The 13,262-nt window shown below is 45.6% G+C and overlaps 1 protein-coding gene across 3 annotated transcripts in view; it reads right to left on the bottom strand.

Moving 5' to 3' along the window:
* The window catches only part of slc5a5 (solute carrier family 5 member 5), a 52,873-nt gene that overhangs the window by 7,790 nt on the left and 31,821 nt on the right, over window positions 1-13,262 (bottom strand). For all 3 annotated transcript variants that reach the window (XM_043721428.1, XM_043721427.1, XM_043721429.1), the window contains 4 exons: window positions 11,172-11,260; window positions 9,646-9,758; window positions 4,300-4,370; window positions 3,420-3,506 (listed from right to left, as the gene is read on the bottom strand). In XM_043721428.1, coding sequence (XP_043577363.1) covers window positions 3,420-3,506; window positions 4,300-4,370; window positions 9,646-9,758; window positions 11,172-11,260 — 360 coding nt within the window. The remainder of the gene's footprint in view (window positions 1-3,419; window positions 3,507-4,299; window positions 4,371-9,645; window positions 9,759-11,171; window positions 11,261-13,262) is intronic.

The raw sequence follows: 13,262 nt of genomic DNA, 5'->3' as shown, positions 1-13,262 counted from the left end.
GTGGGTTTCCTCCGGGTGCTCCGGTTTCCTCCCACAGTCCAAAAATGTGCAGGTTAGGTGAATTGGCCATGCTAAATTGCCCGTAGTGTTAGGTTTTTTTAGATTAGATTAGATTACTTACAGTGTGGAAACAGGCCCATCGGCCCAAAAAGTCCACACCGCCCCGCCGAAGCGCAACCCACCCATACCCCTACATTTACCCCTTACCTAACACTACGGGCAATTTAGCATGGCCAATTCACCTGACCTGCACATCTTTGGACTGTGGGAGGAAACCGGAGCACCCGGAGGAAACCCACGCAGACACGGGGAGAACGTGCAAACTCCACACAGTCAGTCGCCTGAGGCGGGAATTGAACCCGGGTCTCTGGCGCTGCGAGGCAGCAGTGCTAACCACTGTGCCACCGTGCCGCCCACAAAAGGTGCAGGGGTAAATGTGGGTGAATGGGTCTGGGTGGGTGCGCTTCGGCGGGTCGGTGTGGACTTGTTGGGCCGAAGGGCCTGTTTCCACACTGTAAGTAATCTAATCTAATCTAGAGACAACACTGGTAATTACAGACCAGTGAGTCTCACTTCAGTTGTTGGCAAAGTATTGGAAAAGGTGATAAGAGATAGGATTTATAATCATCTCGAAAAGAATAATCTGATCAGGGACAGTCAGCACGGTTTTGTGAAGGGGAGGTCGTGCCTAACGAATCTTATTGACTTTTTTGACAAAGTGACCAAACAGGTAGATGAGAGTAAACCGGTTGATGTGGTGTATATGGATTTCAGCAAGGCATTCGACAAGGTTCCCCACAGTAGGCTTTTATACAAAATGCGGAGGAATGGGATTGTGGGAGACATTGCAGTTTGGATCAGTAACTGGCTTGCTGAAAGAAAACAGAGGGTTGTAGTTGATGGGACATGTTCATCTTAGTGTCCAGTTACTAGAGGCGTACCGCAAGGGTTGGTGTTGGGTCCACTGCTGTTCGTCATTTTTATAAATGACCTGGATGAGGGCTTAGAAGGGTGAGTTAGTAAATTTGCAGACGACACTAAGGTCGGTGGAGTTGTGGATAGTGACGAAGGATGTTGTAGGTTACAGAGAGACATAGATAAGCTGCAGAGCTGGGCTGAGAGGTGGCAAATGGATTTTAATGTGGACAAGTGTGAGGTGATACACTTTGGATGGAGTAACCAGAATACAAAGTACTGGGCTAATGGTAAGATTCTTGGGAGTGTAGATGAGCAGAGAGATCTCAGTGTCCATGTACACAGATCCTTGAAAGCTGCCACCCAGATTGACAGGGTTGTTAAGAAGGCATACAGTGTTTTGGCCTTTATTAATAGAGGGATTGAGTTTAGGAACCAGGAGGGTATGCTGCAGCTGTACAAAGCTCTAGTACGGCCACACTTTGAGTATTGTGTACAGTTCTGGTCACCACATTATAAGAAGGATGTGGAAGCTTTGAAAAGGTGCAGAGGAGATTTACTAGGATGTTGTCTGGTATGGAAGGAATGTCTTACGAGGAAAGGCTGAGGGCCTTGAGGCTGTTCTCATTAGAGAGAAGAAGGTTGAGAGGTGACTTAATAGAGACATACAAGATAATCAGAGGGTTAGATAGGGTGGATAGGGAGAGCCTTTTTCCAAGTATGGGGATGGCAAACATGAGGGGACACAACTTTAAAGTGAGGGGAGATAGGTATAAGACAGTTGTCAGAGGTAGTTTCTTTACTCAGAGAGTAGTAAGGGTATGGAATGCTTTGCCTGCAACCTGAGTAGATTCACCAAGTTTAAGTGTGTTTAAGTTGTCATTGGACAGGCATATGGAAGTACATGGAATAGTGTAGGTGGGATGGGCTTCAATTAGTACGACAGGGCGGCGCAACATCGAGAGCCTGTACTGCGCTGTAATGTTCTATGTTCTATGTACTTTCAAAACAATTCCTCCACACGAGCTTAATATGGCTGTTGTATAAGGGTTCTGAAAGAGTTAATGATGAAGTTGTGTTAAGCTCCACCCAACCTGATGATGTCACATGGTCATTACTTGCAGAACAGAGTGGCACGGTGGCTCAGTGGTTAGCATTGCTGCCTCACAGCACCAGGGTCCCAGGTTCGATTCCAGCCTCAGGCAACTATCTGTCTGGAGTTTGCACATTCTCCCCGTGTTTGCGTGGGTTTCCACCGGGTGCTCCAGTTTCCTCCCTCAATCCAAAGATGTGCAGGGTCAGGTGAATTGGCCATGCTAAATTGTCCATAATATTAGTTGCATTAGTCAGAGTGAAATGGGTCTGGATGGGTCACTCTTTGGAGGGTCGGTGTGGACTTGTTGGGCCGAGAGGCCTGCTTCCACACTGTAGGGAAACTAATCTAACCTAAAACAGATTTGTTGTGTCTGATATCCTGATGGAGGCAGATACATCACTTCTGGTAACTGATGATCTTGAGGAATAATGTCGAACTGGTTAATGCAACTTGTACCAAATTGCTGTCATACAAAAAAACTCCACCTGGTTATTTCAAACAAGTGTCTCTTCTTGTTAAGATTCACCCTCTCATTCCTGACCAATAAAATTAGATAGGAGCTGAGAGTCAACGCAGAAAAGAGTATTGGCTGCACCAGATAATGGATGTTACATTTGTAGAAAACTGGATTGGTAACAGCACTCTACCTCAACAATCTAGCTGCACAATATGGCATGGTGAGTAGTGGCAGGGGTTCGAACTCAGGGTGGATGCCAATCCAATAAGAGGGTGATCTAGTTGATGTATTTGAGATAATTAAGGGAGATAGAGGGGAACTCTTTCTTCTGTTGCCATGAATCACCCTAATGTTCTGCACCTTATGAAACAAACCTTGACACTGAGCCACAAACAGAGATACTAGGCCAGGTGAACAAAATATTCCTCAAAGAGGCAGGTTTTAAGAAGCACTCTGTGAGTGAAGTGACTGGAATTGGGAGACTGAGAGGCATAGACATGGCATTCCAGAGTTAAAGATTGAGATAGTTGAAAGCCAATGGCGCACCAATGAAAATTGTGGATGTTCAAAAGGAATTAAGGAGGTGTGGAGATCTCAGAGTTTTATCAGGCTGCAGGAGATCACAAGCATAGGAGGGGTAAGGCCATAGCGAGATTTGGCAATAAGGATGAGAATTGTAAGATTGCAGGTTGAAATGTAGGTCAGTGTGCACCTGGGTGATGGGTGAAGACAATGTGGCATGGAGTAGGTTAGAGGCAACAGAGTTCTGAATAAGCTCAGGTTTCTGGTAATGTGCAAGGTAAGCAGGGAGGAACAAAATGGGGCAGAATCCCATCTAGACTTGCTTCAAGTTCCCTGACCGTGAGTGACTCAAGGGCCACACGTTGATTGTACTGGGTGTATGAGCATGTAGGAAAGGCACCTTGTCAAATACCCTCAGCCTGGACTTACCACAGTGTTAGCAGGAGGTACAAATATGCCAAGGATGAAGGCTCCCAACAAAGGATTACTGATGACACTCATCACTGTGAAGGAACCCTAGAGTAACATTTAAATAGTTTACATTAAACTACATCCAGAGACCAGGTAGATCATTCTGAATTTCTCTCCCTTCCTCCCATCCCAGCCCCAGTGGGACCATCTGTCCTTTCCAGTCTGGCAGTTAGATACACCATTCTGCCATTCTCACAGTCTAATCATGTAAGTTGCACTATCAAAACCCTTTCACCCCCCCAGCAGTCCGGCCCCCACCCCCTACAATGATAGCATAAATGCTGCCCCCTCCATATTTCCCCTCAGCTCTGATGAAGAGCCATCTAGATTGGAAACGTTAGCTCGCTCTCTCTCTACGGATGCTGCCCGACACGCTGTGATCTCCAGCGTTTGCTGTTTTCAGTACTGATTCCAGCATCTGCAGGAATTTGCTCCGACAGATCATTTTGAATTTGAATGCTGATATTTTGGTATGAAATTGGATTCGTGGTAAAGATTTCGCTTGATGTTTGTTTCCATGGGATCAAAAGAAAGTAGATAAAAATGTGGCCAAACTGATAACCCCTGCTACGTCAGTCTGCCCACTCATAAACTGAGGGATTACCCAGAAATGCCGGTGATCTTGTAAATGCTTCAAGAATGAGTTCAATACCCAGCCATTACAATGCCCCTTGATTCACCAGTTCCCTGAGCAGGACAGACTGCAGCAACTGAGGTTACACTGACTGCAGAACCATTCAGTCCTTGACAATGCGCACTCCCTATTTCATCCAAATCCGAAACTGTCCCATCTTGGATAACAGCAGCAAAGCCATGACCCACCCGGATGTCAACATACCTGCAAGACCCCTCCTCCAAGCAGGGAGGATAATGCGGCAAAAATAATGCAGGCAGAGCCATACAACAGGGCTGTATAAAACAAAGAACAACAATTACAACACAAATAACAACAACTTGTGCTTAAGCATCCCTGCAGTGTTGAAGCAGGCCATTCTGCCCATTGAGTCTATACCAACCCTCTGAAGAGCATCCTTCCCTGACCCAGTCCTGCATTTCTCATGGCTAACCCACCTAGCCCGCACACCCCTGGACACTATGGGCAATTTAGCATGGCCAATCCACCTAACCTGCACATCTTTGGACTGTGGGCCCACACAGACACAAGAAGAATGTGCAAACTCCACACAGACAGTCACCTGAGGGTGGAATCAAACCCAGGTCCATGACACTGTGAGGCAGCAGTGCTAACCACTGAGCCATCACACTGTCCTACTTGATGTAGTGCCCTTCATGTTCTAACAAGTCCCAAGATCCTTTAGAGGAGCAATGCCAGACCAAACCTTGAGCTTCAGCCACCTCAGGATCAAGAAAAGCTTGGTCAAAGTATGAGTTTTAAACAGGAGCAGGAAAGAGAAGAGAGACAGAGAGATTTTGCTGTGCATTGGTCGTGGACAGAGTGAATGTTGAGAGTGATGGACTCATGTCAGTCAAGCAGCTGCTTTGTCCCAGATGTTGTATGTGTTGAGTATTGTTGGAGCTGCACCTATCCAGGTAATTCTGAGAGTTTTCTATCATTGCAGGCTCATGTCTTGTGGACAGCTTTATAAGGACAGTATGTGAGTTATTTGCGATACAATCCTGTGTCTCTGACCGACTGAGTAACACAATATTCAATTAATTGGTCTACTTAAGGTTTGCAGAAATGGTAACCTTCATAAGGTTGATGGTGGGTGATTTGATGATGGCAATACAGTTGAATGGGAAGAGGAGATGTTCACTCTCCATTGTTGCAGGTAGCCTTTGCCTGTGTGGTGTCAGTACTTCTGGCCAGTTATAGAATCATAGTCATAGAGATGTACAGTGTGGAAACAGACCCTTCGGTCCAACTCGTCCATGCTGACCAGATATCCTAAATTAATCTAGTTCCATTTAGCAGCATTTGGCCCCTATCTCTCTAAACCCTTCCTATTCATATACCCATCCAGATGCCTTTTAAATGTTGCAATTATACCAGCCTCCACCACATCTTCTGACAGCTCATTCCATACACATATCACATTCTGCGTGAAAACGTTGCCCCTTAGGTCCCTCTTAAATCTTTCCCCTCTCACCCTAAATGTATTCCCCTCCAGTTCTGGATTCCCCCACCCCTGAGAAAGACCTTGTCTATTTATCCTATCCATGCCTCTCATGATTTTATAAACCTCTATAAGGTCACCCCTCAGCCTCTGATGCTCCAAGGAAAATAGCCCCAGCCTATTCAACATCTCTCTATAGCTCAAACCCTCCAACCCTGGTAACATCCTTGTAAATTTTTTCCACATCCTTTCAACTTTAACAGCATCTTTCCAATAACAGGGAGACCAGAATTGAATGGTGTATTCCATAAGTGGCCTAATCAAGGTCAGGACTCTCATGTTTTCTCAAAGTCCTTCATGACGTACTCACCTCATCTCCAAAACTGAGTACTAGTTCATGCTTGCATCAAAATTTGGTGAGGTTTCTAACTGACTAGTCTTAAAGTGTGTTGATGGCTGGATTAGCAGTGAGTACAGGTCACTTGATAACATGGACGATTCCCGCTCTGTGGATGGCTGGGAACATGCTCCTTGTTTCGGATTGGAGTCGTCCTAACTTTTATAGACAGGATATATCAAGGAAATTTTCCAATTTGTTGGGAATCGAATCCATTGGTCACTGATGTCTATGATCTGCAGTCTCAGAAGGAGGCCAGGTAACACTCCTGGGCTGCAAATGATTGAACCTTGACCTTTGCACTCACATGCTGGGCACTGCCGTCGTGGAGAAGGTCATTTGAAATTGAAGCCAACTCCGTGCTGGCATCCCGTCGTTCATCATAGACTTTACTGAACAAACATCATATTCAGAGAGAGATGAATGAGCTGAGGGAAGATGTCCAATGAGATAAGACCCTCCCTGACCTTCAGGATAAACATTGAAAAAACCTCAAGGATGTCAACATGACATTGTATTATTCACCGTGGCCAGCCACATTCCTCAGATAACATTTCTTGGATCCAAAGAAGCTCTTGATCATCTGTTTCACTTGTGCTGATGGCCTGTACTCCTGGCATTAACCAATTAAATCTCCAGCTCTCACTGGGCAGGATTAACAGCACAACTGGCCCAAATGAGTGTTTACACTCACCACAAACCTGCCTGCCAATGATATTCTTCTTTCCCCAAACCACTCATTGCGGTTACAAATTCTGTATTCTCGAAATCCTCTGGGTGAAGCCATTTCTACTAAGTTCCTCTTTCAAATGACTTGTGACTGTTTTATATTTTTGGCATGTGGTGCTGGTCTTCCATAAATGTTGACATCTTGTCTATTTCTACTCAATCAAACCCCTTCCTAATTTTAATGGTCTCTATTAGGTTACCCATTGGCCTTCTCTTTTCTAGAGAAAAGAAGACAAGCCTCTCTTCCTGACACTCATTTCTGTCTCATCTTTCTCAATATTTTTGCATCCTCTCCAGTGCCTCGACTTCCTCACAGCTCTACAGTCATGGAGCCGTGCAGCACAGAAACAGACCCTTCACTCCAACTAGTCCATGCCAACAAAAATCCCCAACTAAACCTATCCCACCTTTTCTTTTGGGGGTAGCAAGGTGGTTCAGTGGTTAGCACTGCTGCCTCACAGTGCCAGGGACACAGGTTTGATTCCAGCCTTGGGCAACTGTCTGTGTGGAGTTTGCACGTTCTCCCCGTGTCTGCGTGGGTTTCCTCCAGGTGCTCCGGTTTCCTCCCACAGTCCAAAGGTGTGCAGGTCAGGTGAATTGGCCATGCTAAGTTGCCTATAGTCAGGGGTAAATATAAGGTAGGGGAATGGTCTGGGTGGGTTACTCTTCGGAGGGTTGATGTGGAATTGTTGGGCTGAAGGGCCTGTTTCCACACTTTAGGGAATCTAATCTAATCTCACCTGCCTGTGTTTGGCCCATAATCCTCCAAACCTTTCCTATTCATATACTTATCCAAATGTCTTTTAAAGGGTGTAACTGTACTCACATCTACCACTGCCTCTGGCAGTTCATGCTACATGCGAAACACTCTCTACATAAAAAAGTTACCCCTCAAGCCCTTTTTAAATCTTTCTCCTCTCATCTTAAAAACATACCCTCTACTTTGGCACTCCCCCACCCTAGGGAAAATACCCCAGCTATTCACCTTGTCTGTATCCCTCATGATTTTATAAACCTCCATAAGGTCACCCCTCAGTTACTTATGCTCCAGTGAAAAAACTCCCAGCCTCTCCTTATAACTCAAACCTTCTATTCCTGGCAACATCCTGGTAAATCTCTTCTGAACCCTCTCCAGTTTAATAATATCCTTCCTACAACTGGACGACCGGAGCTGAACTTAGTACGCCAGAAGAGGCCTCACCAAAATCCTGTACAACCTCTTTTGGTCAATACTTTCACTGCTCTGTGGAAATGTAGCACTCGGTTGGAACAGAGCCTCAGGGCTTTGTTTTATTTTGTGGCCTTGCATTCTACTGGGTATGAAGCTGAAACTCGAATTACCAGGGAACGGTGTGTTGTGAGTATTTATGAATACTTTTGGACCCTCTTGAAAGTACGAAAGCAGTTGTACTGCAATATAAGACATGTTTCCACTCCATCGGGTATTGTCCCCATCAAATATTCCCCATCAAAGAGACAGCACGGGGTTAGATACAGAGTAAAGCTCCCTCTACACTGACCCCATCAAACACTCCCACGACAAGGACAGCACAGGGTTAGATACAGAGTGAAATTCCCTCTACACTGTCCCCATCAAACACTCCCAGGGCAGGGACAGCACAGGGTTAGATACAGAGTGAAACTCCCTCTACACTGTCCCCATCAAACACTCCCAGGACAAGGACAGCACAGGGTTAGATACAGAGTGAAATTCCCTCTACACTGTCCCCATCAAACACTCCCAGGGCAGGGACAGCACAGGGTTACAAACAGAGTGGAGCTCTCTCTACACTGTCCCCATTGAACACTCTCAGGGCAAGGACAGCACGAGGTTAGATACAGAGTATAGCTACTTCTACACTTTTATTATGAAAGTAAAGCTTCCTTTACTCTTTTAAAATGAATAGATATAGAGTACAGCTTTCTCTACTCATTTAAACTGAAAGTAAAGCTCTCTCCATCAAAACTCCTAGGGCAGGGACAGCATGGGGTTAGATACATTGTCCTCCTTAAACACTCTAGGACGGGTACAGTATGGAATTTAAGGTAGAGTAAAACCCATGTACACTGTTCCCTGATCTAACCCGTTGACCAACGCCCAGTTTGGGTTCTGCCAGGGCCACTGAGTTCCTGCCTCATTGCAGCCTTGGTTCAAACATGGATAAAGAGCTGGATTCCAGAGGGGAAGGTCAAGGTGGCAGCTTTTACATCAAGACAGCAGATTGTCTGATTACAGTAGCAAGGAACCCGAGTACAACTGAAGTCAAGGGGCATCGGGGGCGAAAGCTCTCCATTAGTTACTTGATATATTGGAAGACGGTTATAGTTGTTGGAAGTCAGCCACCTCAGCTCCAGGACATCTCTGCAGGAGCTCCTCAGGGTAGTGAGGCCAAGCCCAACACTGATGCCCAATAGCAGCTGCAGCCCTCATCACCTTCGAGCAAACCTTCCAATCCTGCCACTCCTACCATCTCGAAGGACAAGGGCAGCAGTTACATGGGAACAGTGCAAGCTGTAAGTTCTCCTCAGCACCATGAGTGATCCTGATATGGAACAAATCAGCTTCCTTCATTGTGGCTGGGTCAAAGTTCTGGAACTCCCTGCTAACCCGCCCTGTGGGTCTACCTGCAGCAATGCCCCACCTCTGAAGGGCAATTACAGATGGCCAATAAGTTCTGGCCCAGCCTGTGGCACCCATCTCCCATGAACAAATTTGAAAAAATTAATCGAGAGAGTGAAGTGATACAGAGAGAATGCAGGCAAGTGGAGTTGAGGCAGCAGATTCAACATAATTATATTAAATAGCGAAGTGCAGTCAAGAGTTAACTTGGCCTGTTCCTTCTCTGGCTTCTTGCGTTCTTCAGCAACAGACTGTGACACAGTAAAGGAAGGTGGAGAATTAGTCTTTGCTAATAATGATTGGTGCAATCTTGGCTCCTGCAGATTGGATACGTCATTAATGTACAGACTAGACACTTACACAATCCTTTCGATATTAGAATCAGCTTCTTTTCAGTCAATGTTTTCAGCCTGGGTTTGATGATGTCCTCCACAGTGCATGCAGCCATAGCATTGATACTGGTTGAAACTGTGCTGTAAGATAAATAGCTTTATAAGGTCTGGTCTCAAATCACATTGACGTGAAATAACTGCTAACACTCTGACCCTGGCATCAGAAACTATGTGCTTCGAGAGTAGAACACACTGATATTCCATTCAGCTGAGATGTTAAACTGAGATCCTGACTGCTTGTCAGATGGACACTAAACCTCAGATTCACAAGTAGAAGTTCAAGAAGACATCCTGGTCAACATGCATTCCTCAATCTACAATGACAAAACCATCCTTCATCTCAGGGTGTTACTGCCTAATTCCTGCTGAGGTGACCACAGAGGACTCTGCTTCTCAACTCCTCCCCTCGCAGAAGGTGTGGTGACCCTCAGGTTAAACCACCACTAGCCCACCCTCTATAATGAGAGGGCTGCCCTATGCTCCTCTGGGACCTTGGGGACTTTACCTTTTACTGCCTAACACAACAGCTTCTGAGCTTCAGTTGAAATATTATATCACAAGAAGAACAAAGCCTGACAGTTTTAGCACAGCTTTCCCAATCTCTGAACATTCAATAATACTGAACATTTTCTGAATAACTGCTTGGTAACTCAAATCCTGAGTTAGTGAAAGGTAGATACTCTTTTAGGTAAATACAGCAGCCAATATCTACACAACAAGATCCCATAGAAAACAATGCAAAGGCCAATCCGTTGATCTGACATTAATAAGGTAGTTTGAGGAAGAAAGTGTTGCTCTGGATGCAGAGAGTCCTCCCAGTTTTCCTGTTGAAAGACTGTCACAGAATCTTTAACGTACACCTGAATGGCCAGGGAACCACAGATATTATTGATCTCCTGTCACGTTGTGCTCCCTCGGCACATCATTGAATGTGAACCTCCTTGATTTTAATTTTATTCATTCTGAGGATGTGGTTATCGTCGGCTAGGCAAGAATTTATTGCCCATCGGTAAATGCCCATGAGGTGGCAGTAGTGAGCTGCCTACTTGAACTGCAATGATATTCAGGATGGAGTGTCAGAACATTGACTCGATGACACTGAAGGAGGAGAAACAAATTTCCAGCTCAGGAAGGTCAGTGGCTTCACTTACGAGCTCAAATCCTGGGGTGGGATTTGAGTGCGGTGATATCTTTCTAACCCATTGATGGGAGAGTTGCTAATTCCCTCACAGATTTTATTCACATGGACAAATACAGCAAGATCACGGGGACAATAATCCTGAGCTAATCTTGAAAAAGCGGGAATGAATATCCAGGAATTGTCTGGATTGTCGTCAGATCACTAACGCCACAAAAAACTGCAGAGGTAAGGATGGAGGTCCACCATCACCCTCTCATAGCTCTGGCCAAAAGGTACCCACTCTGCCAACTTCACCCACAATGAAGTTCAGGAGAGCCAACTCTTGTGATGCTTAACATAAATTCTTGCAGTACCTCAATGTCCCACTGAATGCAGCAGAAAGGAACAATCCGGGAACTCCAGGGTAGTTCTGAAAGATATCCAGCACCATGAACGGCATCATCTGTGAGTAGAAAGAGCAGCTCAGATAAACCAATCAAGGACACCCAGGTCCCACTACACATTCCCTTTCTCTTTATGTTAAAATATACTTTATTCATAAAAAATATTTTTATATCCATACATAGCCACTAGAGGAGTTCTTTAAATATAGAAACAAGCAAACATCAGAGTTTGCTCACTGAGCTGAAAGGTTCATTTCCAGACGTTTTGTCACCATACTAGGTCACATTTTCAGTGGGCCTCAGGCGAAGCACTGTACATGATCCCTGCTTTCTATTTATACGTTTGGGTTTCTTTGGGTTGGTGTTGTCATTTCCTGCGGTGATGTCATTTCCTGTTCTTTTTCCCAGGGGTGGTAGATGAGGTCTAACTCGATGTGTTTGTTGATAGAGTTCTGGTTGGAATGTCATGCTTCTAGGAATTCTCGCGTGTGTCTCTGTTTGGCTTGTCCTAAGATGGATGTGTTGTCCCAGTCGAAGTGTGTCCTTCCTCATCCGTATGTAAAGATACTAGTGAGAGTGGGTCATGTCTTTTTGTGGCTAGTTGTGTTCATGTATCCTGGTGGCTAGTTTTCTGCCTGTTTGTCCAATGTAGTGTTTGTACAGTTCTTGCACGGTATTTTGTAAATGATGTTAGTTTTGCTTGGTGTCTGTATAGGGTCTTTCGAGTTCATAGCTGTAGACCAAATATTGAACTACAGAAGCAATCATCCCAACACCCACAAACGAAGCTGCATCAGAACATTATTTCAACGAGCCACCACACACTGCAGCACAGAGGAACTATGCAGAGTAGCCACCAGGATACACGAACACCAACTAGCCACAAAACAAAATCAGAGACAAGCACAAGAATTTCTAGAAGCATGGCATCCCAACCGGAACTCTATCAACAAACACATCGAGGTAGACCCCATCTACCATCCCCTGGGAAAAAGAACAGTAAATGACATCACCATAGGAAATGACATCACCACAGGAAATTACAACACCAACCCAAAGAAGCCCAAAAATATAAATAGAAAGCAGGAATCATGTACAGGGCTTCGCATGAGGCCCACTGAATATGTTAACTAATTGGGTGACGAAACATCTGGAAATGAACCTTCCAGCTCAGTGAGCAAACCTACAACCAGAACCTCAACCTGAGCTACAAATCTTCTCAAAATTCACTATCAGAGTTTGATTATTCTGACGGTTTTAACACTGCATTTCTAACTTGTACAGGATTATGTTTACATATATTTGAGGCGCGGGGGAGGGTCCAATAACTGTACAGACCCCCATTTACCTTCAACAGGAAAAACGCAAACAGTGGCCATTCCCCACTATGCCCTGGCAGCAGCTGCCCAAAGCTTTAGTGAGTCCCTCAGCACATACTCCTGCACACCTCTCTCAACTTACAGCCACTCAGGTAATATCCAACCTCCCTGCATTTGCTCCCAAACTGGATGCACTCAAATAATATAGCAACTGCCTGTGCTTTAACCAACACCCTCAGTATACTGCACATGCCCGTGCATTTACCCACTCCCTCAGTATACTGCACCTGTCCGTGCATGTACCCACTCCCTCAGTATACTGCACCTGCCCGTGCATGTACCCACTCCCTCAGTATACTGCACCTGTCCATGCATTTACCCACTCCCTCAGTACACTGCACCTGCCCGTGCATTTACCCACTCCCTCAGTATACTGCACCTGTCCATGCACTTACCCACTCCCTCAGTATACTGCACCTGTCCATGCACTTACCCACTCCCTCAGTATACTGCACCCCTCCAACCTCTCACCCTCACAACGCACAGCCCTCCAATCCCTCTGCTCCAATCCCGACCTCACCATCAAGCCAGCGGATAAAAGGGGCGCAGTGGTAGTCTGGCGCATTGACCACTACACCGCTGAAGCCAAACGCCAACTCGAAGACACCTCTTCCTACCGCCCCCTCGACCATGACCCCACCACCCATCACCAAACCATCATCTCCCAGACCATACAGAACCT

The sequence above is a fragment of the Chiloscyllium plagiosum genome, chromosome 31 (assembly GCF_004010195.1).
Source record: "Chiloscyllium plagiosum isolate BGI_BamShark_2017 chromosome 31, ASM401019v2, whole genome shotgun sequence".
Taxonomy (NCBI): Eukaryota; Metazoa; Chordata; class Chondrichthyes; order Orectolobiformes; family Hemiscylliidae; genus Chiloscyllium; species Chiloscyllium plagiosum.
The sequence above is the reverse complement of the archived record's forward strand: the minus strand, read 5'-3'. Positions and strand labels throughout refer to the sequence as shown.